This window comes from Pan troglodytes, chromosome 8 (genome assembly GCF_028858775.2).
Source record: "Pan troglodytes isolate AG18354 chromosome 8, NHGRI_mPanTro3-v2.0_pri, whole genome shotgun sequence".
Classification (NCBI taxonomy): Eukaryota; Metazoa; Chordata; class Mammalia; order Primates; family Hominidae; genus Pan; species Pan troglodytes.
In genome coordinates, this window is record NC_072406.2 from 72,875,420 (window position 1) to 72,901,831 (window position 26,412).

Below are 26,412 nucleotides of genomic sequence, written 5' to 3' on the forward strand. Positions count from 1 at the left end.
ACTGTATGTATTTAGCAGCCTCTCTGTTCAGGGTACCTTTCAAACTTCCCAGTGACCAGTCAAGCGATGGGCACAATCCCTGGTTATAACAGGCAGGCCAGAATGAGTGCTGTCATTTCCCGCCTCCTTCACCTCCCCCAAGGCTTCTTGTCATCTCCCTTTGCTTAAATTAAATTCTACACACCCCTGAAGAATCAGCTCAAATCCTAGATGCCATAGAATTTCTCAAGAGTTTCAACAGAGCTTTCTTTCCTCTTTGTTCAAGCAATGTAATCAAAAGATCAACATGATTCATAATGGCAACTTTTGGTTTTGTTTTTTGTTAACTCAAGGAGAATAAAATCTCCTTGAGCAATAGGAACTGCAACCCTTTCTTAAGAATAACAAGATAAAATATCAAAATATTCTTATAAGGACTGAAGCAATTTTACATATTTCTTCTTATTTTCATAATTTTAAAGTATATATTCTAAAGTGGTTCACGAAGCTTGGTTCCTTTTTCTGAACTTCACATACTAAAATAGCTCTAATACTTTCGGTAAGGTGATGCTAAAGAATATTCAATACATAGAGTTAATTATATTCCTAAAAATAAATTTGGGCAGAAGTCTTTGTTTGAAACTAACAGGTTGTGATAGAGAAATCCATTTCAACTTACAGCATCTCATTCTTTAAAAAAGAACAACAACAACTGGGGATCCAGGAACATCTCTTACATCGTAGCACAATCTAAGTTAGCTGAGTGTTATCAAATTAAAGTGCAGTTACACCTGCCCTAATATTCAGACAAGAGCCATACACAGTGTATCAACAACATCCCTTTGTTTAGCTTTGGTGATATCCATATACTTATGCAGTATTCTTTAAAAGTTTATTAAAGAGACAAATATTTCCCTTCTCTTTAACTCCTCAGTTCCTTAGCAAATCCTTCTTTCTAGGATACAAAAATAAATTGTACCTATCTTGCCTATTTTATCTAAAAATATTAAATTGAGCCTGACTAATGAAGTTTTTGTTATATTAACAATAATGTTTCTTTATACAGAAAAGATTACCTTGGAAATGTAAAGCAAAGCAAGCGTATAAAATTAAACTCCAAGTGCTCATGAAAGGAATTGCTGTATTTGATAAGAGTCAAAATGTCAAAATTGTGACTATATTTAGTTATTCATTCCAAAGAAAGCTTTGTAAAACCCTTTATCAAAAAGTATTTTGCATGAAAGTAACAGTACAAAATTAAATGTTTCCTCAGTAATCTCAAAGTTAAACATCAATGTATGGTTGAACCTATTCTGCTTTGCTAAATAGTAACATCATTATGACATAAAAGCAATTCATACTGAACATTACATCAGAAATATTATTACTAAAATGAGAATTCCCTGAGGATGAATGATTAAATAAATAGGAAGGCTAATCCGTCAGTTGGAAATTAACTGTTAAAGACAAAGTTTTAACATTGTGTGTCTGGTAGTTATTTGTGTTGTTGTTGTTTTTCATGTTGAGACAGGGTCTTGCTCTGTTGCCCAGGCTGGAGTACAGTGGCACAAACATGGCTCATTGCAGCCTTGACGTCCTGGGCTCAAGCAATCCTCCCACCTGAGCCTCCTGAGTAGTTGGGACTACTGGCACACACCACTGTGCCTGGCTAATTTTTTTTTATTTTCCATAGAAACAAGGTCTCACTATGTCACCCAGGCAGGTCTCAAGCTCCTGAGCTCAAGTGATCCTCTCCCCTTGGCCTCCCAAACTGCCGGGATTACAGGAATGAACCACTGAGCCCAGCCTGTGTTTGGTGGTTATGACAGACTCATCGGATGGTAAAAATTAAGAGCCCACTAACTTGGTAAGCAAGGTTTCTCTTCTACTACTAAATATGTGAACTAAGTTATAATGGACACGACTCCCTAACTTATTCCTAGTGTGTTAATGTGGATATTCGATACCGTGCTTCTTTTAAAGTATTAATTAAAAATATAAAGTCAAATACTTTTACATTACTCACATGAAAGGCTATTTCTATTTGAGGCAGTTTATATAACATCATCACCTTATCTTTTCTATTGATTCCTTTCTGCAATAATTTATTCCAATTCATCTACTAATTCTAACAGTTCTAACCACACAATATTTCCCAATCTGTCTACTTTTGTCCATGTCACTGTTACTGCCCTAGTACAACCCATCATCTATCTCTCACAAGGACTCTCACAATGATATCCTAACTGGTGTTCTTGCTTCCTCTTCTCTCTCCGTAATCTATTTTCCATACAGCAGCTAGAAGATTATTTTAAAACACTCACGTTTTTTAAAACGCATGTCCCTCTCCTCTGATTAAAGCCATCTAGAGATTTCACATAAAATTCAACTTTGTCTGTAAAGCCCCACATGGACAGGGCCCTGCCTTCCTCTGTAACCCTTTCTCTACTTCTCTGTCCTCTCTTCTACAACTCTGGCTTTCTCTTTGTTTTTTTGTTTTGTTTTGTTTTCGCACAGCAACCATTTTATTAAATAATTAGAATGTACCAAGGTCCATATTAAATACTTTACATTCTTTCTTTTACTCCCTTCCGTCCAGCCTATTAGACAGCTTTAAATAACCCCAGTTTGTACACTCAGAAAAATGGCTTAAATGACTTGCCTAAAGTTATATAGGTAGCAAACAATATTTGACTCAAAAGCTCCCACTTTTAACTGGATTTTAGTCTTAGTTGTTCCAAGTGCTAGGAGATAGTGAAGAATTTAGGATTCTGTACTCATACAGTGTCCTGGACAATGACACTGTTTTCAATTGAATTTAATCAACATTTGTTTAAAATCTACTTGTGTCTGACCTTCTCTTTATTCCTGGAATTTGCCAAGACTACTCCTAACTCCAGATTTTGCTGAAATGTTCTTCTCCCAGGTTTTCATATATCTGATGCTCCTGCATACCCAGACTTTAGTTTAACCGCCATCTCCTGAGGACTTCCATGATCACAAAACTTACAGCAGTCCCTAAATAGTCATTATGACCAAGTAATTCACTAGCACTTCACCCTGCTTTCTGGTTTTTTTCTTCGAAGCACTTACCACTCTCTAAAATGATCTTTTACATTAATTTTTAATGTGTTTATTCTCTGTGTCTCCCACTAGAAATATGAACCTTCTCATAGCAGGCATCTAATTTGTCTTTCCACCAAACCATGGTGAGAACATAGCAGAAGCTCAATAAATAATCTGCTAATTGAATAAAGAGCCCCAAAATATGTGAGTGCATACTGAAGTTTTATGTTACAAGGTTATATGTAACATTTGATAAGACAGCAGCATGCTTAGATATTAATGATTTCAAAAACATAGTTCTATGAAGGACTGATTATTTAGTTACCTGGATCAAATAATTTGCTGTCAGGTAAGTAGCTTAGCCATTCTCATCTACGAATATAGATGAGAACAAAGCCAATAAGGTAGCTCATTGTTTATTTTGAATTCAGCTATCTACGCAAAGCATGCCAAAAATAAACTAGAAACGTATTTTAAAACAAACAAAAAGAAGTTTCAGGAAAACTAGACAGAGGTGTCCCCAGATAAGAAATATGTATGAAGGGAGAGGTTAGATTTTGGGAAATATCTTTTGGAACTCTAAATCTAATTTTTATCTGGGGAGAACTAATAGATGTCAAAAATAGACTTTCACATGTCTTGCAAAGTTCAATGGATGATTACAAAGTCATTAAACATGTATACAAACGCACACACACACACACACACACACATGCACGCACACACACCCAACATCCCCCTCTCAAGGAAATGGATCTTTAACTTCCCACCCCCTGAATATGGGCTGTACTCACTGCCTTGTTAAAAAAACAAGTAGAGTATGGAAAGAGAGAAAAAAAAAAGTTATAACGCAAAACATGGCAAAAATTGCCTTGTTCAGGTCGTCAAGGTTAGCAACATCAATGGTAAGTCACGATGACAGCAGATAATCTTGTTATTAGTGATAAGAATGGTACTTCAACTCTGTGGTCAAGCTCCCAAGACCCATAATCCCAGTGTCACCAGCAGAAAAATTTCAGACAACCTCAAATTGAGGGGTATTCAAACCATCTAACCAGTATCCCTCAAGACTTTCAAGGTCATCAAAAACAAGAAAAAACTGAGAAACTAGCAGACATTAGAAGAGGTTATAGGAGACCTGGATAATGGGTGGGATCCTGGAACCAAAAAATAAAAAAGGACATTAGGGAGAAACTAGTGAAAGCTGAATAGAGTGTGGAGTTTAGTCAATAAAATATAATGTGGTACTGATGTTGATTCCTTCATTTTGACAAATGTGTCATGGTAATAGAAGATGTTTACAATAGGGGAAACTGGGCATGGAGTCTGTAGACTCTACTGCTTTTACAACTTTTCAGTAAGGTTGAAATTATTCTGAAAGACAAAGTTTATTTTTTAAAAAACAAAGCAATTCTATATGCAATAATCTCAAATATATTTATTGATATGCTCAGGGTGAAGTACAGTGTATATAGATGCAGTCATAAAAAGCCTGTGTGCACAAACTTGCTTGTGCATAAAATCTTCCTTTAAAGATAGATGGATCACTTTTGTAAAATGTAGTAGTAATAGCTTACACTAGAATAGTAAGAGCAGCATTAATACAGGGCTTACCATGTGTCAGGCATGACTCTAAGTGTTATATATGGATTAACTCATTTATTTCTCACAAAAATCCATAAAATCAGTATTATTATTTATGCAGAAGACTTTCAGTTTGACTACTGGCATTATTTACTAATGTGTTGGGCATTTCCCCTGGTCACTTACAGCCTCTTCAGATGAAATTTCACCACTTAAACTATGACTTTGTTTCTTATCCTCCCTTCCCACAATATAATGGAAGGTTGGCAGTGGGCCCAGTCATTTGGCATCTTCTGTAAAAATTTACCATTCTATTGATAACTAGGCCACATGGAAAATACACGTTTGAAACTCACTTGTCTCTGCTAATATGCACACTTAATACAGTTTGAGTGACATATATCAATTGGAATTATCCCCAAGGATACCAACCCTAGAGACCTTGCCATTTGAAAAGGGTATATCATAACCTTATTTTAATATTAAATTTTAGATTTTATGTCAATGGGGCCCATGTAATCAGAGGTTCTTAAATTGGGATATATGGACCCCTCCAAATGGGTCTGTGGATAGAGCTTGGATGGGAAAAGTACATCTTTATTTTCACAGGCATCTCACTGAAATCTAGCATTTCCTTCCATTATAAATACGGGCATGATACAAGTCACAGTAGTATTCACAGATTACATTTAGGCAGATATCTCCTGATATAACCTAAAACATCATGATATCAAAAATATACCTGGTGTTAGACCCTCTCCTAGATCTCATTACTTAATGCAACACTAATATATAGCTATTACTTTATTACAATTTTTAAATTTTTCAATAATGATTTCAATATAATTTCTTATATTTCATTTCACACATTTAAATTTTTCCTTCTTATAGGTTCATCAGGCTGCTAAAGGGATCTAAAAAGAGGGAGTCAGAATGAGAGTTTAGTACATGATGCAGAATGTATCTGCTCCACTCGTCTTGAAACCAATGAAGGGCCCTACTCAGCAAATGCTTGTGTCTTGAAGAAGTGAAAGAAATCAGCATTCCCAATTCGTGTTTTATGGTTTGATTTAAAACGGTTCATTCTCCACTTTTCTATGAATAACTCAAAAGGAGTTTGGAAACTAAGACGAGGTATCAGGCCTTTTTCCAACAGCCATTAGTGCACTGACATAGCATATGCAAACCCGCAGCAGTGACAGGGCCCTAACTAGAACCTCACTTGCTCTAGGAGGGCACAAATGGTAAAGACAGCTCATCCTGAATGTTTTGAATCACACTTTCCTAAAATGTGAGTGTGGCATCATGCAATGAAGTGCTAAATATTGACTTTAAAAGGCAAAAGAGTAAAAAGGATCTTCCTATAGTAGGCCAAATTAGGAGGGAGAAATGCAAATTATAAAGTTTATATGCAAATATTATATCCCTGAATTTCAAAAACATTTACATCAGTTTCAATGTTCTGTTTCATTTCTTCAAATAATTTAAATAGAAATCCATTTGAAGAAAAAATGCTAAGTGCTATTTCTCAAGCATTAAAATTAGAGATTACCATAATGAAATGTTGATTATCACAAGAAATACTTCATCAAACGTGTTACGAAAACCCATATCCAGTGGCTATGGAATTACAAGCTATTAGTTCAAGAACCCAGACTGCAATTTTGCCAGATACTGGTATCAAGTTAATTGATATGTAGTTTCTGCAATCCATCTTTTCCACTTTTGGGACACTGGACAAGAGCTGTCTCATTTTAGTGTCCCCATCTCTGCTTGTCTATCTGTAAGAATACAGTGAACAGTTCTGAGGCACACTCCTCAGCCTCACTCAATACACATCCATATATAACTGAAAATAGATAATTTAAATATAAACATTGGTTACAAGCATTTATTCAAGCATTTGTTTAAAAACGGTTCGTTAGTATTGGAAAGGCAAAATCTGTAAAGGTTAAGAGGGATTTAAGTAAAAGATGGCTCCACAGAATTCAGCTAGAACAAATACTGACCACAAAGTTTTAAATGATCTTGTATTCATTCAGAGATGACTTTCAAGGTCAAGAGGACAAAGGCATGGTAGGTTCCGAGTCACTGATTTATGTCAAAGAGTGCACAATAAGTAAAAATAAGCAGTGGAAAGAATGCAAAGCTACATGTATGTTTTCTTAATAAGATAGTAGCAAAAGCAGTATTGTGACATCATCATGTTTTTATAAGAATTCTTTTATTTGCTTCAAGGTCTAATTCAATACCTACTGCCTTTGAGGTGGAGCTCACCTTTTAATGTAGCAAGATCAAACCAAAATGCCTTCAACAAATAAAGTTTCTCTGGAAAAGGCATTTCTACAAATAAAAACTTCCCAAAAGATGTAAACAAACAATATCAAACACAAAAGTTGACAAAAAGAAAACACACATAAAAGAAAATATTGTCTCTCATTTGATTGCTGGCTTGTGACAAAGCTTGTGAACTCCTCTCCTGGTTGCATAGCAACGAATCTAAGCAGCAGTTCTAGCCTGTAAGAAATTTCCATGCCAGAGCTGTGGAAATAGAAGCTAGCTACTCAGTATATTTTTCAAGGTTACCTAAATTTGCAAAAAGTAAAAAAGGAAAATAGAATAATGCTTTGGGGGTTTCCAGAACCAAAGATGTGGAAGGAATTTCTCCAATGCCCATCTATAACATTTTCAATGAGTGGCCACCACCTATGCTCAGAGGAGATAACTTCCATATAGGAAAGAAAGGCTCCAACACTCATAGATAGTGTGCTTTATTATTGAAACAAGTAAGCTCCAAACAACTAAATCACCAAGTTCAAGAGTCAGAAGGTAGAAAGTGGACCTTCTCCATAAACACCAACATTGTAGTCCACTTGCTATGCTGCTCCCTAGATGGCTATTGAACAGCAGAATGAGATTTAAGTTTTGCTGCCTTAAATTTTCCAGTAAACACATGATTAGAGCTTAATCTTTTAGTATATTCCACCATTCTTGTAAATGGCTGATAGCAGTCCCGTTCAAGTCCCTAAAATGGGCAATTCGTTTCCATAGAGCCTCATTTTAAAAGCTTGAGCCTGGTAAACGTGATCAGTAAACTGAACTGGCATCAGCACAACTGATAGCCACAGACCAGCTTTCAGTCTCTCTCCTTTTAGGTTCTACAGGAAACACATAAATGACACACATGACAAGATGTGATCTGTCTACAGACTCAAATGCGCTTAAAGAAGGGAAAGCAGGCCAGGTGCAGTGGCTCACACCTGTAAATCCCAGTACTTTGGGAGACTGAGGAAGGAGGATCGCTTGAGGCAGGGAGTTTGAGACCGGCCTAGGCAACATGACAAAATCCCATCTCTACAAAAATAAAATAAAAATATAAAGAAATAAATAAATAAAAAGGAAAATAGAGACACACACAGAAGGATTCATAAGCATTTATGAACTAGTCTTAGTTTCTCTATACTTAGTTATAGATTCTATCCATTAGTTACAGATTTTATCCATTCATGTTTAAAGTCCAGGCCACCAAGGAACAAAGCTTGCTTGCTTCTTACAAGGAAACTATGTGAATAGGAGCATGTGGTCTCTTAAAGGAGTTGAGTCAAATAATGGGATGATGGAAAAATCAATGGACAAAGGCCTGTGCTGTATTCATAGGCAGGTCAATATGTGGCTTTGTGCAAGTCATGTAAGCTGAGATTCAGTTTGTTTATCTATAAACTTGTATTAATAAGAGCTTCTCTGCTCATTTCATAAGGATGATTTTTAAAAATCAAATAATTTCAAGTAAAGTGACAGAAAGCATTTACAAACTTCTGAATACTCTTTATGACTTCATGCAACAGTTCCTGCCTTCTAAAATCATGTTGTAGGAGTGCCATATTGGTACTGACAATTTCTAGAGCTTCAAATTATCAGTCGAAAGTGGCAAATTTTAATTTATTTCTGTCTATAAAGAAGTTCTTGGAAAAAAATAAAAATGTAGCTTTATTATTAGACTTTAAGCCATCAGAAAATTTAGTGTTAGCAGTTGATGAGTAGCAATATTGACAATTAGAAAAGGAACATGCAAATGAAAGGTAGTCAGTCTCTTCTCAGTTTCCTATACTTCCTGATTTTTAAAAATGATGCATTTCTTAGTTTTTTGATGCTGAATTAGAAAAATAATAAACACAATTATAAATTTGGGTTGAGGAACATTTTCTTTTGGAACACAGTTAACAGTACAATACTAAAAATAATTTTAAAGTTTTTTATTAATCAAATTAATTGGTCTCATGAGATTTTTTTTTTTAAGTACACAGGATCCTTTCTAAAACATACATTTCTGTAGAGAGAAAAGTCTTCCCTCATTTGGTGATTAAAATGTTATGTTTTCATTTTAAAAGTATGGCTTGTATATAAAAAGCACTTATATAGCTGTTGAATTAAAAGTGCAAGAAGAGTTAACAAGTTTTAGACACTGGGGAGTATGTCTAAGAGCTGATTAAGGTAAAACCTTGCTATGCTTGTACTCATCAACTGTAAGCCTTTGTTTGGCCACATTTGACATCATTGGAAAAAACTGTCGAGTTTACTTTAATAAGGTATCCTGGTAGGAAAGGCCAGTCTTTATCAGGGAGCATGGAATTCACAGAAGAGAGGAGTCTGAGAAGAAACACATTCCCTACCCAGCCGAGAAGTGGTTCCTTCTATGGCTGTAAGCCTTGACTTGCCACATTACTCATTTCAGCTTCCTGCACAATTTCAAAAGCATCCCCTATGTCATGATAAATGTTGTGTTGAAATCATCAACAGCTAAGTCTACTAGCAAAATGTGACTCTCACTGCTCCCCAGATCCGGCAGGAAGAACACTTGCACATAACAGATGTATGGAACACACCCAACAAGCTGTTGCATATTGAGTTCAAGTCTTATCTCATGCAGAGGTATCAAGGAAATGAGAGGGCTTAAACCTTCCTTTGAATTGGAACAGATAAAGGCCTATAAAGAAAAATAGTCTTTATGTAAGAAAAGGCTTATTTAATCAGCCTTCCTGTCCATATATATGCACTCATTGAAGACAAGAACTTTAGAAAGCATTATCTTCCAGTCAAGATGAAGAGAACTCATATTTGCTCAGTGATGGCCTGTGCTATGCACCATACTGGGTGTTATAAACCATCCCATAAGGTAGGTATTATATCTATTTTGCAGATAGATAACCAGAGCTCAAAGAGGTAAAGTGTCTAGCCCAGGGACACACAGACAGTAAGGATTGGGACTAAAATTTGAGTCTGAATCAGTCTGACTTTCAGGCTCACCCACTTTACCTTACACCACATACTGCCTCCCTTTCTAATATAAAAAAAAGAAAATTACTAACGGAGGCTGAATCCAGCCCAGAATACCTTAATCATTGCAAAAGGCTGCCTATCGAATCCTGGAAACTTTCCATTAAAGAGCAACATATTTACATGCCAGAAGGTTTTAGCATATGCTCTATCTATATCATTTCCAAGTACCTATCAGCATAGTGCTCCGGAATCCTGACAAGGCTGACATCTTAATTGCTGACTCTTTCCACAGAAGGTTATACATGCTTCAAATTATAGCTAGATATTCAAAACACTGGATCAAAGTTGAAATAAATAAGTGAAGCAAATAACTGTCACCAATATGTCTTTGCTGGTTAGAATGCAAATCTAGCAAATAAAAAACTATGGTGGGACATATGAGGTAGGGTACAAGTCAGAGCACGCAGGTGAGTAGCCAAGAGTGAGGCTGTACCCAAAAACCAGAGAATGGTCACAGAGAGAAGAAGCTTATGGCTGAGGGAGAAACCTACCTAATGCCGTTATCAGCCACAGTGACCTCCAGCTGATTGCCCTGAGAGTGACCAGCTGGGACCAGCACTTCAAATGTCATACCTGGAAATCCTTGACCAATTTTTCTGTTTTCCTTTATCCAGATGTATCAGCAGGCAGCATGGCCCTGGGTGGGGCATGATTTGGGGACTCACTGAAATCTGGGTTCAAACAGAGCTTTGCTATATACCAACTACTTTGAACCTCTGCTCCCCCATCCATAAATTGAAAGTAATCAAGACAATTTCACAGAATCAGTAGAGAATCAAATGAGTTAACATCATATAGCACATAATGGCCACTCAGTAAATGTTAGTTCATTTACTCTTGTTTTTTACTGCACCATTTGAAGTAATTAAATATCAGCAGACTGGCCATAAGCTCAAAATACAAACCACAATCAGCTACATCAGGAAGTCTTTTTCTCCTTTGTGAACCTAAGAATATATATATGTCCTACTTTTCTATGGCCTGAGAAGGAAGCATTTTTTATTGCAATAACGTCTTCAGTTGGGAGATACAGACTAAGTAGTGGGTGATATGCATTATACTTTATTGTGAAGAGAGAAGCATATCATTGTAGCTTAGAGAATACAGTATTTATCATGTCGAAGCTCCTCCCCCTGGGATGAATTAGCAGAGTAACTCCCACCAGAGGCTCAGCAGGCATCTGAGACTTTCTAGATCTCTAACTTACATCATTATATATTCTAAACAAATACACATGCACAATGTGAGTTTGTGTATGCAAACATATATATTTTACGTCTAGGAATATCCAGATTACAGATGTTTAGTGATAGTACACAGGCTAGATAGACAAATAAAGATGTATTATTAAAGACCAAAGTAAGATTAACATCCTCAAATCCTGTTCCTCTATTTCGGATCCCACTGTTAGAATATCTTAAATGTGGAGTATGTGACATGTGAGTCAGGGAGATGGGCATAGGAAGAAACCTTGACCCTTTTGAAACTGAACTGTAAAGCATCTTTTCCTAGCTCCATCACCAAGTTCTTGTCTACTGCTTTACTATTATACTTTAACATTTTTTAAGCCCTCATGATTTTCTATGTTTTAGCATCATCTTCTTAAAACCTGCTATCTGGAAAATGGGGTTAGAATGCCATCAACTGAAGAAAAGAAAAGAGGAAGGAATGACTGTATAGTAGTTGTGGTGATCGTTGAAATTTATCAAACGTACTTGCCAAGAACTTTTTGAGAACAGTACATTCTCAGTTAATTATCCTAACAACCCAGTGAGATAGATACCTGTTATTAATTACCTTTAGAAATGAGAAAATTGAGGAATAAGGTGGTCTAGTAACTTGTTCATGATTCCTAATGAGTAACTAGCCAGCCAGGCTCCAACCAAGTCATTGTCATTGCAGAGCTCTCACTCTGAATTACTAGGCTATACTACCCTGCAGATGGAGGGAGCTTGTGATCAAGAGCTATTGCATTACCCAACTTAGGACCACAACTTCCATCACAGAGATGAATATTGTAGAGTAAGAATTTACCTTAGAATCCCAGGGTGCGTTTAGATGTGACAATAGATGTAGATGTGACATGAATAAATCCATAAAAGGGTCTACCACAAAGGGGACTTCTTTTTTCCTTTTTTTTTTTCCTTGCCAACTATGGTAGATTCAAAAGGGGACTTCTATGAGAGTTACAAAACAGTGAGATAATATGACAGAATATGAGATAATATGACAGTGACATATTACACAATGCAGGTTGCTTGAAAACCACTGCACTGCATCAAAGAAATAAGCATTCATGGATACCTTACCATATCATAACCCATAATTGCATCCAACAACATCTGCGCTAGACTGAAACACATTTATACTGGATGATCTCTTGCCTTAGAATTTAAAGCCTAACTTTAGCTTATCTTTCAGCCATAGTTACCCCCCTAACAAAAATATGATCCTTAATTGTGCCTAACTATATTTTCTAAAGATTTACATATTAGAAAACAATTATACAGTTAACAGTTCCAGCACAGTTGGAAAACAATTGTTTACTAGATTTTTAAATTAAACTTTAAGGGTTAATCAGAATATAAAGAGAATTAGAAGGCAAAGGCAGTCTAGAAAAATATTCACCACCAAAATGATAAAGGAATAATAGCATTAATATATAAAAAGCTCATATAAGTTAACAAGAAAAATACTAATACTCTAATAAAATAATACCCAAAGACATGTACAGACAATTCACAAAAGAAGTCATTAAATATTTACGAAGCATGAAAAAATATTCTATCCATTAGTAATCAAAGAAAGGCAAGGAGGGCCCCTTTTGTAGAAAGATTGCTTCCTGCCTGTAATCCCAGCACTTTGGGAGGCTGAGGTGAGCGGATCACCTGGGGTCAGGAGTTCAAGACCAGCCTGGCCAACATGGTGAAACCCTGTCTCTCTTAAAAATACCGAAAATTAGCTGGGTGTAGTGGTGGGCACCTGTAATCCCAGTTACTCTGGAGGCTGAGACAGGAGAATCGCTTGAACCTGGGAGGTGGAGACTGCAGTGAGCCGAGATTGTGCCATTGCACTACAGCCTGGGCAACAAGAGCGGGAAAAAAAAAAATGCTTCCCGAATAAAATCTTCATGGTTGGTCTCTAAATATTGTATTTTTCTAAATGAAACTTTACTAACTGCCAAAATCTTGAGTCTAATAACCAACCCAAACTTGTAGAGATCACTGTCACATTTTTAAGTCATTTTCCAGGGCAAATAATATCCTCACCACAGACTTGAGAAAAGCAAATTAAACCTGTAGGAAAAACATAAATAAAATGGATGATTCTTCCACCTTCAGGAAGAATCAGATGTCTGCAAGAAAATACTGTGATAACAGACTTCGTTTCTGAAATCTTTAACAATTTAGAGTGGCTCTAGAAAACAGAGGGGCAATTGAAAAATTAGATTTTCTCAGGGGCTAAAGGATGCTAAACAGTATGCTTTGTGTCAGCATGAGATAAACAGCTTGTGGCTATGCATCTTTTGGTCTGCCAAACCAGAATTCTAAGCTAGTGGGCTCGAAGCTGGTGTCAGTTACTTGTAATGTGATAGCTAGATGTCAGTTAACTAAAGTGATCATTCATAAGATAATTTCTATATGAGTAAATTATATACTTTTATAACTATTCTAAGTAGTATTAATATTTTATTCTTCCATATGCAAATATTTGCATTCCTAACACATTTGTTAAAGGGCCTACAATAACACTAGTCTCCTTAGAACAGAAACCAATACAAATACATCTTCCTCAAACATCACAGTTTGTTTAGGGACCGATACTCCAAAATGAAAACAGCAGTCTTTTCCTCCTACAAAGCACACACCTTCAAGAAGGGCCCACTTGAATCAGCAGAGGAAGGACACACCTGGCAGCCCGCTGGCTCAGTCGTGAGGATAAATAAATGCCAGAGGATGCAGTCAGAGTGCTCGCACTTCTGAACCTAACAGAAGGCAGTCTCCCCACATACAGACCTGCAGGGCAGCCTCGCGCTGGAATAGTGGTAGCTCTGACTTCTTCTGAATGTAGAATGAAAACAAACTTTTGCAAGCAACCAAAATCACCCACCCATTTTTAGTCAGCCTCATTGTAACCCATACCCTTACACTGGGCGTGAGTCAATTCTGACAGTTTTTAGAATTGTGTCATTGGGATTCAGACTTTGCCTGATATGCTGCAGCATTGTTCCTGATGACTCATATTCCACAGTTCAAAGACAAAAGAATTCTACAGATAGGCTCACACTTTCCTTCATCCTTTCTATTAAGTAAATCGAACGCCCTGACAGCACACCTATCTATAGATGTCAAGTCACATTTACAGGCATCTAAATCAAAGGCTTGCCTAGGCAAGTGTTTGGCATACAAGATCTAAAAAGTGACCTCGGTTTCTTAAATGTTGCCACGGGAGTCATATTCTACAGAAACACATTATCAAAGCAGTGGAGGAGTGGGGCGAAGAAATGGGGAAAGAATCAGATACTACACAAAATAAATGGTTTTCCTTTTATTTTTATTGACATTCTTATCTCATTCAATTCAGAATTCATCCAAACTACCTCTTCAATTTGTACACCATGAAGTGTACACTGTCTCATTACCTAATCCCAGGAGGATTTTAATATTTTAGCTGAGTGAGGAGATTCAATAACAGAGATTCTGAAAAAGCATTCTGCATTTTCCGCAGAGGCCCCAGACATTTTGCTGGCAAAGAGGGTTGGACCATTAAGTGACAGGAGCTGCAGGGGCTGAGTGGGTGCCAAGCAGCAAGTTATCTCTGTTGAGTTCAGAGCTCTCACATCTGAAATGGACATTCTTTGCAATTATGACAAGAAAGAAAGAAGGCAAACTGAGCAGACAGGACAGTCAGGGTTCCAAAGCACCGAGGCAGATGAGTATATACCAGATGGGTTAAAGGCCAAAAGAGATGCTCCCAAGATATCAAAAATGTAAAATAGAAGATACTTTTAGGTTGGGGATAAAAGGTATCAACTCTCACCTCTTTTTGCCTCACTCGGTATTTTGTTGTTGTTGTTGTTTGGTTGGTTTTTATTTTATTTTATTTTTTAGATGGAGTCTCGCTCTGTCTCCCAGGCTGGAGTGCAGTGGCGCGATCTCGGCTCACTGCAACCTCCGCCTCCCAGGTTCAAGCAATTCTCCTGCCTCAGCCTCCCCAGTAGCTGGGATTACAGGCGCTTGCCACCATGCCCGGCTAATTTTTTGTATTTTTAGTAGAGATGGGGTTTCACCGTGTTAGCCAGGATGATCTCAATCTCCTGACCTCGTGATCCACCCGCCTTGGCTCACTCAGTTTTAATCACTCACCTAACTGAATTCCTGGTGGCGTTGGAGCCTCTAAAGAAATCATTTCAGCCTGGTATTCCCAGTAGTCTTTGTGTCTTCTGGCATCACAGGCACAGAGTCAGAATTTCAGTAAAGACAGCATTTATACCATATATAAAAATTGCTACAGAAGGTAGCATAACCACACATTCATTTCAGAAGCTGTTTAAATGGCTGAAGGCTATAAATGAGGTTGGACTGTGCACAAATATGTGAGTAAAACAGAACAAGAAAGTCCTAAATCCATATATGAATAGTTGTTTCATTCTTGTAGAAGGTTTAAGATAAACTAAAATATTGCAGTCTTGAGATATGACAGCCTATATTTTTGTTCTTCATCAGAGTATTGTTGAAATTCATGTTCCATTCATTCTAAAAATTGTATTAATTATTAACTTTACTAGATATAAATTTCTAAAACATAGAGAATGCTTTTGAGTAACCACAGAATCCTGGAAATATAGTAGGAATGGGAGAAATTGGGAGGATTTTATTTATCCAATTATGTCAAATGAGTTTGGGATAAGACCTATAAAAACCTATATTAGCTTTGAAATTATGAAGACCTTTATTTAACTCTCTGAATAGCCACTAACTAGATCTATGCTCCTGATAAAATTAGTTAACGTATGGCTCCATTTTTAATCTTTAAAGGATTAAGATAGTTTTACTTTTGCTCCTTAAAATTATTGAGAAAATAAATACAATAAAAATGGAAAAATACTTTGATAAGTAGAACATATCATATGGCTAAGATAAAATTGTGTGCCTGACCCAGATAAATCTGACTTTAGCTTATTACTGGTGACACAGTTACTATTGACCAGCAACATTACAACATCCTGCTGGAACCCAGCTAGTATCATGATGAGCCTACTGAACCAATGTCAAAGTCTTACTAGACTACATTATCATTCTTAGGAGTCCTTCATGAAAAAAAAACAGCATCACTCAGTCCTTTCACTGAACAAAAACAAACAAAAAAATCATTTTAGGAAGACAATTCAGACTGGGTACCATGGCTCACACCTGTAATCCCAGCACTTTGGGAGGTCGAAGCAGGCGGATCACCTGAGGTCAGGAGTTCGAGACCAGCCTGGCCAACCTGGCGAAACCCCATCTCTACGAAAAATAGAAAAATTAGTTGGGCATGGTGGTGTGTGCCTATATTTCCAGATACTTGGGAGACTGAGGCAGGAGAATTGTTTGAACCCGGGAGGCAGATGTTGCAGTGAGCTGAGATCATACCACTGCACTCCAGCCTGGGCAACACAGCAAGACTCTGTCAAAAAAAAAGATAATTCAAGTGTACCACAGAATTGTGTAGCGAATATGTTATAGAAACAAAATAACTAAAAGACCATAGATAGAAAATAGAATTATAAGTTAATTAATAATTAGTTTAATCATATGAAATAGCTGGTGTTAGACTATTTTTTACTTACCAAAATGGCAATTTCACATAATTCAACTTCGTAAAATATATACATATGAATGCAGAAAACATCTTAGGAAAAAATAATAATAATGTGAATTATATTGATATTTATTAAGCTCTTATTATGGCACCAAGTTAAACGTTTTGTTTCAATAAATTCTCACAATAAACTTATGAGGCAGATACTATTATTCATCTATTTCTATATGAAGAAAATGAAGCAAGGAGAACTGACATTCTAATGCAGTCTGTCCTAATCCTTACCTGACCCTGCTGGTTGAAAAGAATAGTGGATGGCATGAGCACATGGAAAGATGAATGGTGATGACTCCAGGAAGATGAGAGGCCAAGAGGGAGAGAGTTGAAGCATTTACACATCACTATATAGGGGAAAGGTAGCTTGCATAGCCCACTGAGCAGAATATCCTTCAAGGTTAGACAGACATATCAGGTTACCATAGCTAAAGCTCTTTCACTATTAAAATAATTGAAGTGACTCTCCTTTTTCTAATTCCAGATCTAGAAGCAAACATCTGATCATAATTGGACTCCCATGTAGACTTTTCGGTTTAGCTAAATCAGACATTTAATTTTCATGGCATTATCAATGAAGAAATGGATGCTGTATCAGTCTCCAGGGGGTCTTGGTTACTCTGTACCTGCCATTAAATCAAGCCTCAAATGCACAGCTGAGAAGCAGATGTGAAACACAACTAATAGCACCAAGGAATTATCCTACCATGAGCACATGTCCGGGTGACCAGGTTGCTCCACTAGGCAAGAGTATAAAAGCCTTCAAATTGTTCTCTAGTTAAATAACAACAACAACAACAACAACAATAAACTGGTTTAAAAGGACCATCTCCCGTAAATAATTCATTCAACTCTATGTTTATAATTGTAAGAAGAAACTTGTCCACACAAAATAATATATTTGTTGAGTTTAGTGATAATTTTCATTACCTTTCTAGAGCTTCGTGAATAATATGATCCAAAGTCACCCTAAAAAAGTAAAGAAACAAACATTTAGCAAACATGAAAGAATTCCATATATTTACCATGAGAGTGATTTACACATGCACATTATTAATTGACTTATAAACATAGTAAGTTCCTTAAAAGGGGAGAACACAAAGTAAAATAGAGGAAATAAGATGAATTCTAGTTTAAAAAAAAAAAGACATCTGCAGGAAATGCTTAGATAACTACAAAATAAAGAAAAGAAGGGACACCAAATCAATAGCATCAATGGTTTAAAGAGAATTTTTAAAAATGAAATTGTGCCAGATACATTAAAAAAGTATGATCTTGAACTTGAAATGAATATGCCAATGAGATGCAACTGTAACAGTAATAATAAAGATAATTTAAAATTTTTTTCCTCCGCATGAAAATGCAGGCATCAGAAAACATTTTCCCATATAACTTTCTTGCACAGCTATTATGAGAAATCCATTTTCTCCCAAACTTCATTACTGTAAATATTGTTTACCAAGGGTCAGAATAGCAAGGCTTGTAAAGCCAAAAGTCTGATTATGCAAGAGATGACATGGTTCCTATAATATTATTACAACCTCAAAATAGAAAACCAAGGATCTACTCTGACTACAGGAACTCCAAGATGAAGATTAAGGCTGACTTTCTGTTTTTACAAAATGCTAACTTTATTCCATCAGGGAAGAAATACCTTTAGCTCATTTCCTATCAGAATATAGTAATATGTGCAATATGCAAATTATTCCAACTGGTACTGAAGTTTAAATACGTAGAATGTAAAGAAAGGAACATTCTACTTTGAAGTTAACTCTAACTACACTTGTGTACATTTCATTCGACTCTATCAAAGGCTATTCAAATTGACACCATAAAAATTATTTCATCTTGTCAGTTTTAAAAAGCCCACTATCAAGTCATACAGAATTAAATCTGCAATTTCATGTTTCTATTTGAGCTTCCAATAAAGAAAAAAATAGAAGGAAATTAACATTTCTAAAACCTTAACTTTATTCCTGGTATCTCAGCTACATTTTCTTATTTAATCTTCACAACTTCTAAAACAGTAAATGTAATAGCTTTGTATAATCATAAAAGCAATGCACATTCATCCATTAGAGGAAAGTTAATATTTTGTGTTGTTCTCTTTCAATACACACAGTCTCACATATACAGTGTTTTAAACAAGATTGAAATTATTTCATATATACAGTATATCTTGCCTTTTCCCCTTAAAATCATATCATTTTTCCATATTATAGTCTCAAAATGTGGTCTTGATAGTTGCATCCTAATCTACCTATTTACATGGCAAGATTTTTTCAAATACTTCCTAGTATTTATGATATACATTTTTGTCTAGCACATCTAACATTGTAATAATCTCCTTGCACAAAAATCTTGACTTTACATCTGCTGATTTCCTTAAGAGAAATTCACCAAAATGGTACTGTTGAAGAAAAGGAACCAACTTTTTTCATGGCACTTGCCTATCATGTGCCGACCAAAAGGGCAAAATCTATAGATTGCTCATCAAAAGAACAATTCGCAGTGTAGGAAAGTGCCCATTTCTCTAAACATTCACAAATATATCTTAGCATTTTCATAAAATGCTTTTTTATTTCATAGTGAAATGGTATGTACTTTTTATTCGAGTTATTTTTTCTTGTTATTACAATGAAGCAATTTTTACAATCTATTGCAGTTCTTCCCCTTTATGCCTTTGACTGTCTTTACTTAGGATGTTTGTGGGTTTCTACTGATTTATAAGAGCTCTTTAGAAATAAGGCTATTAATCATTTGTGTATCATAATTATATAAATATTTTCATTTGCTTTCCCAGTCCGTTATTTGCATTTAGGTTTGGTTTATAATGGTTTTGATGCACAGAAGTTTAAATTTTATGTAATGAAACATATCAATCATTTACTTGGGGATGTCTGCTCTGGGCTTCTATGCTTAGAAAGTTCTTCCTCAATCCAGTATCAATTAAATAGCTACTTATGCTTGTCCTCCCAGTCCCTATCACTATCTTTTACCCTTGGCTTTTTTTAACCCATGTGGACTTTATCATAGGTATAACGTGAGATGAGTACTTACTACAGTTTTTGACTACCACCTCTCACGGACTTTCCCCAGCACCACTGGTGAAATCATTTATTTCTTCCTGGTTCATCAGTGCAAAATTTGCTTTGAGGCACACCTGAGCTCTGATGTCAGTTTTTGACACCTGGGCAAGTCTAGCTTGTCAATATCTATCTTGCAGCCTTGTTGTAAGGATTAAACCAGATAATGTACAGAAATCCCTTCAGTGCCTAGCACAGCATAAGTGCTTGATTAAGCCAACCAGACACTAGATTCAGGGCTGTTCATTTCTCTTCCTCTGATCCATCTGTCAATTCTTGTGCTCACAGTATAAACTTTATAGAGCACACAACATTTGATCAGAAAAGATACTTTGAACTTCTTTTTCAAAAAATGTTCTTGGCTATTTCTACCTGTTTGTTCTTTACACAGGCCCAACTCACTTTTCATTACAGTTATTCTTCAGATGCTCTTTTCCTGCAATTCTCTCTTTCATTTTCTTTTTTGCACGTCTTATTACATAGGCCAGAATTTCCAAAACAATGCTTAAAAGTAATAGTAAACACAGATATTCTAGTCTTTTAACTGATTAAAAGAGCAAAGCTTCTAGAGGCTCATAATTGAGTTTGATGTTGACTATGGGCTTAAGACAGGTAGTCTTTATAACATTGTGGAAGCATCCCTCAGTTCTTTATTTTATGATATTAAATTTTTTTATCTCCTTCTCACAGAGGAAACTGATTTTTAAAGCAGTAATATGAGTTGCCCAAAGTCATGCAGCCAGTACATGGTGGGGCCTGAATGCACACCCAGGTTATCTGGTTCCAGTGTCTATTTTCCATTGCAACCATGCCACCATGCTATAATGTAGTCAGTCTCCAACCCAGTTATATGCTTTGTCCAAAATTTATATATAGCCAAAAAGAATTGTTGTTTAGACCTTATAAAACGTCTTCTTATAAAAGTAAAGCAATAAAGCATGGCTAGTTTATTAGCTTACCTAAAGAAATGTAGGTCACTCATTATTATCTGTAGAAATATTTTAATATTCATCAATATTTCTGTGGGAAAGCAAATTAGTAGGAGACACCAGAGACACAGGTGGGACTTCTCCTTAGTCATCCTCTAAGCAGAGAGAATAAAAAACTCTCATAGCTTTGGCCACTGGAGGTACAAACACTGAAGCAGAAAAGAGTAGGACTTTGAAGCAAAAGAGAAACTCTTGGAGGAAAAGGGTTGAGTTAGCAGGTAAGAAGGAGATGGTGGTAAACAGCAAGGTAGAAGGAGAAAACCAGAGTGAAATGTCTCTGTGGCACCCCCTGGCCTTCTCCTTCTTTCTCATACACCCATTAGGGTTGAAGGTGTCTGTCAGAGCAAATGCCAAGTATAAATAAGATTTGGCCCATCCGCTTTCCTTTTCATGACCACCAGCCAAACTCTGATCCAAATGTTTCTCCTCTACAGCTCACCACATTATGGAAGGGCAAGTTTGGCTCCTATTCACCTGACCCTAAATAAATACATGTCTTTCTGTGCTACTCTAGGACAATTTAACTTTAGCAACTGTTGAAAAATTGACAGGAAATTAAAACTACAAATAAGAAAAAAAAATGTCCAGTATTAGAAAGCTTCATAATCAAAGTTGACCCTATAGTGGTTCCTAGAAGAAAATTACCCAGGCCATCCTCTTTCTTTAGGTTAGTTCTGCCCTCTTCTGGAAGAGCTCCTTCACCCCCAGGCTTTCTCCCATCTCTCTAACAGGAACCTCAGATCCTGCCCCTCCCAAACCTCTCTGTACCGCCAAAACATATAGATCCTACCTTCTTTTCCTTCCTCATGCCCAGGCCCACTCCCAAAGAGTCTTCAGTCTATCTTGCTAAGACCTCATCTGATAACCAAGTCTTGAAAAACACACCCACACCCACCTTTTCTGATAACCAGCTGCACACCAAGACCCTGTTCCTCCCTAACCCTGCCTCCAATCTAAGTTCCTCTTCCCAGATCTCATTCTGCCAAGCAGGTCAAAATCATATGCTATGAGGTAAAGTGATGTGCTTAAGTAGAATCTGAATAAACAGAATTAAACTAATTATAATTAAATTTAGTGGAATACAATTTAAATAGAAAATATCTCTTTTGCTTTGCTCTTTTCATAGGCCAGGCCATATATTCACGTTCCACAGAAAAACAAAAATGCTTGGTTCTTGACTCCTGTCTTGACATTAGTAAAAATGGAAAGCACAATCATGTGCCTAGGGCTCTCACATTTTATCTTCTTTGGCTCACAATCCTGTAGAGCCTCAGGGGAGATGTTATTATTTTTATTTGATAAAAGATAAAACTGATGAGCAAAGAAATGAGCGAATTGGCTGGAGTTACACAGTCAGTAATGGAAGCAACAGAACCTGAACCCAGGACTTCTGTTGTCAAATGCCAAGTTCCTCCTGTTTGCCGAAACTGATGCCTACAGTCTCCAGAACCATTAGTTACCAAACATTTACTATTTCTACTAGAGCTACAGAAGCAATCATGGTTCATTTCTCAGCAATTGCTCTCCAATAAGACTATTCTGAAGTCCACAGTAATTACTTTGAGACTGTCTTACACAGTCCTTGTTTCTTCCTTGACTGAATAATCTCTTCTGGTAACAAGCCAGGATATATGGGCCAAATCATGCCTGCATTTATAAAGCCAGGAATGGGAATTATAATATTACTACAAATGCTAAATTAAAAAGATTGAACACTATTTATAATAACTATATACCATCTTATAAATGATTTATTTTAAATAATGACCCTGTTTCCAAGGAGATCTTGCATTGGTGACTTTCCATATCTGACATATTTCTTATTTTACATTTCCAGCTAGTCAACGTGTATGATAATAAAGAATTATTCTATCCATAATTCAAAAGGCATCTCCATCAAAGGTGTTTATTATATTTGTGTGAAAATCAAGTTTAGTTATATTAGGACCATCCATCTAAAATAACTGCAGTTAATCCTTGTATCTGCCAGGTACTGTTCTAAAGAGTTTACAAACATTATCTTATCTAATCCTTACCTAACAACCCTATGAGGCAGGTACTTTTATTACCTCCATTTTACATAAAAGGAAACTGAGGCACAAAGAGAATAAGTAACTTACCCAAAGTTACACAGTAAATAACTAACAGAGCCTATATCTGAACCCAGGTTGAGGGACTCCAGAGTCCAGACAGTTTCAGTAACTTGTAGTTTCCAGAGGCTCATTTGATACCAAGGATTAGGCATGAATTTAAATGTTTTTATATTGACCACTAGAATCAAAGTGTGACATCTTGACAGCCCACTTAAGAAACCATTACTTGTGTTATTGCTTTTTGTTCTTCTTTCAAGTGGCTTTTTTGTATTTAGCAATAACGCTAATTACCAAGACCACTTGTTCTTTTAAAGTAGTGATTTTTTTAATGAATAAAAAGAAAATGGATACCTTCTCTAATAACAAGTAAAACAGCCTTTTGGAGTTACTGGGCATTTAATGTATGCACGGCATAAGCCATATTTGATCATTTAAACAACATGAGGTAGGAATTAGTATTGTTCTCATTTTATAGATGAAGAATCTGAGACTTAGAGAGATTGACTAAATTGCCCGAAGTTACACAGCTTATATACATGGCAAAGACAGCATTCAAACCGAAGTCTGTCTTCAGAGCCCTGCTCCTAGCTGTTCTGTGACCTGCCTGCAATCTGCTCTACTGAAATAACACTGGTTAAATTAGAGAAAAGCAATTCAGTCAAATATTTCTCCACTGCAAACGATGCAAGGCAATGCAATGCAATGCAATGTGTTCGCTTATACCTACAAATGCACCTGCCAAGATGTTGAAGAGAAGTGCCTACTGGAATGCAGCATTCTAAAAAGGACCTTTGAGAGAGAGAGGTGCTAGAACAGTACTATTTATCTCACTCATTTACATAACTAAAATTCTAGATTGTTTTGTCCTGAATTTGACATTTTATTTTTAATTTCCTTAAAGAAATGTCTACTACAGAGCTCAGAAAGTACAGATCTCCAAATATATCATTTTAAACACACTTGAATAAATGAACTGAGATGATTCTCATTTACAATATTTTTGCATTAGAGAGCAGTGAAACAATTTGTCACTATCACATCAACATTCCAGACTCTCCTGGGGTCGTGTAATTCATGGCAGGTTTGAGGAGCATAATATCAACCAATTTGTTGAGAAAAGTCATCATCCACTTGTTGAACTCAGACCAACTAATACAGTTAGAATAAACTACTAGCAAATTCCAAGTAGCACATTTATTGTTAGCAATTTTTATCTAGTTAAAAAATATTTCTAACATCATCTATGTTTTTTTCAAGATGATATTCGAGCAATATAATGAGGCTCTGTAAAGAACAAAGACAAATACTACCACTATGGGTCCAGGAGCAGGTCTGATCCAATTACTCAGCTGATAATATAGTGGCAACTCAAATCGTAAATTTTAACAGTCAGATGGGAGATGTTTGAACCCTGGCCTGGAATAACAATGCAAGATCAAAGTCAATTCAAGCAAAATGGTGCTGAGGCTTACTCAATCTAGTAGTAATCACACAGTGGTGAAGAGTGCAAGTTCTAGAACACGCAAACCTGAAATATTGCCTGTTTCCTCATTTATGATGGAATAATGATTATGCTGCTACCTAAATAGTTGTTAGGATGAAATGAGGTGATGGATGTAGAATGGGTAAATGCTTGATAAATATTAGCTGTTGCAGATGTTATCAATTTAGCTCTCCAATTTCACAGACATGTTTGGAAAGCCAGAAAGTTGGTTGGGAAAGCCAGTAAGTTTGTAGGTAGGTTAACTAAACCTACAAAAAATAGGCCTGAGGCTTTTTTTTTTCTTTTTTTTTGAGGTGAAGACTTGCTCTGTTGCCCAGGCTGGAGTGCAGCAGCATGATCTCGGCTCACTGCAACCTCTGCCTCCCAGGTACAAGTGATTCTCCTGCCTCAGCCTCCTGAGTATCTGAGATTACAGGCATACCACTACACCCAGCTAGTTTTTGTATTTTTAGTAGAGATGGGGTTTCATCATGTTGGTCAGGCTGGTCTCAAGCTCCTGACCTCATGATTCACCTGCCTCAGCCTCCCAAAGTGCTGGGATTACAGGAGTGAGCCACCGTGCCCAGCTGCCTGAGGCTTTAAAGTCACTTCTAAGAGAGAAACTGAGGACAGGAGCTACTGCTGTCTTGTTTACCACTGTATCTCTTGTACCTGACATAGCATCTGATAAATACATGCTCATTAAATACATGCTGAATCATTATATGAATGAATATATTAAAAGAGCTATCTTAGTAAAATGCATACTAGAATCCTGGCAGGGGAGAAAATGGGCTTTTAAAATGAGAGAGAGGAGAGAGCATAGATCTGAAGTTAAGTGAATCCTATCAAGTTATTTTTCACATGGGACCAATGGAACCCAGTCAAATTCTTTAGGTTAGATTCTACAAAATCCCTGATCTATATGTAGTGTCAAATGCTGCATACTGACCAAAGAACGCAATGCTAGTGTTTATGTGCTCAAGTGAATTCAGTTATTTAAAACTCCTCAAAAGAATTTCCCCTAACCACCTCAGCCCATATAGAACTTAAGAGGGCTTATTACAGAAACTATTCATTTGGCTTTAATACAACAGAGAAGCCACCATTTTAAGGAGTCTGTACTTGTGACAGTAAACATGTATTGGGTCTTCCCCCAGAAGGTAGGATTTAGATTCTCCCCATATTCCATCCCTTCCAGATTCAGGCATGATCTTGGCTTTTACAGGAAATATGAAGAGGAATAAGATACGATCTTTACTCTGGAGGCACTTACTGTCTTAGAAAGAGCATAAGGCAGGTACAAAAATAACTGTAATGCAAAGCCAACCATAGCAAGTGCCACAGAGATGTACAAAGAAAGGGATCCAAAAAGGAATCAAATAAATCTATTTTAAGCAATTAAGTTTTTTTGACAGTGAGGGCACTATCATACGCATGATACCACAAGGATGGGTTGGAGTTCGAATGGGCAAGGACACAGCAGATAGATAGCAAGGGGAAAGACCAGGTAGGAAAACATAGGGTGATTAAGTAACCTGGGACCACTTTGACATTTTGTTAGTTTATGGGGCCAAAAAAGAAAATATTTATAATAAAAGCCACCTGAAAAATATGGAACATAGGGACAAAAATGCATTAAGAAGATATCATAGGTTGTTGAGCAGGAAAGTGACAATGACTAAGACTATTCATTAGAGAAATTTACCTGGCAAGGATATTAAATGGACTGGAGAGGGAAGTAGATGAAGGACCTCAGCAGTAAGGAATTAACCTTGCCCAAAGAGAGGTCTGGTCTTCACTCTTAGCACTCAGGCAGTAATCTCTAAGCCCTTGGGATATCCTGCAGGAAAAGAGTGCCTTTGTTCTCTTTGGGGCTTTAGGCCACCTCTCGGAGTCTATGAAAACAATGTGATTTATATATGGTAGGGTGCCTGTGG

At 36.6% G+C, this 26,412-nt stretch overlaps 1 protein-coding gene across 5 annotated transcripts in view; it reads right to left on the reverse strand.

The window, feature by feature from the left end:
* The window catches only part of ANK3 (ankyrin 3), a 714,446-nt gene that overhangs the window by 578,337 nt on the left and 109,697 nt on the right, over positions 1-26,412 (reverse strand). For all 5 annotated transcript variants that reach the window (XM_003312571.6, XM_063781818.1, XM_063781817.1 and 2 more), the window contains exon 2: positions 17,752-17,790. In XM_003312571.6, the coding sequence (XP_003312619.3) occupies positions 17,752-17,790 (39 nt within the window). The remainder of the gene's footprint in view (positions 1-17,751; positions 17,791-26,412) is intronic.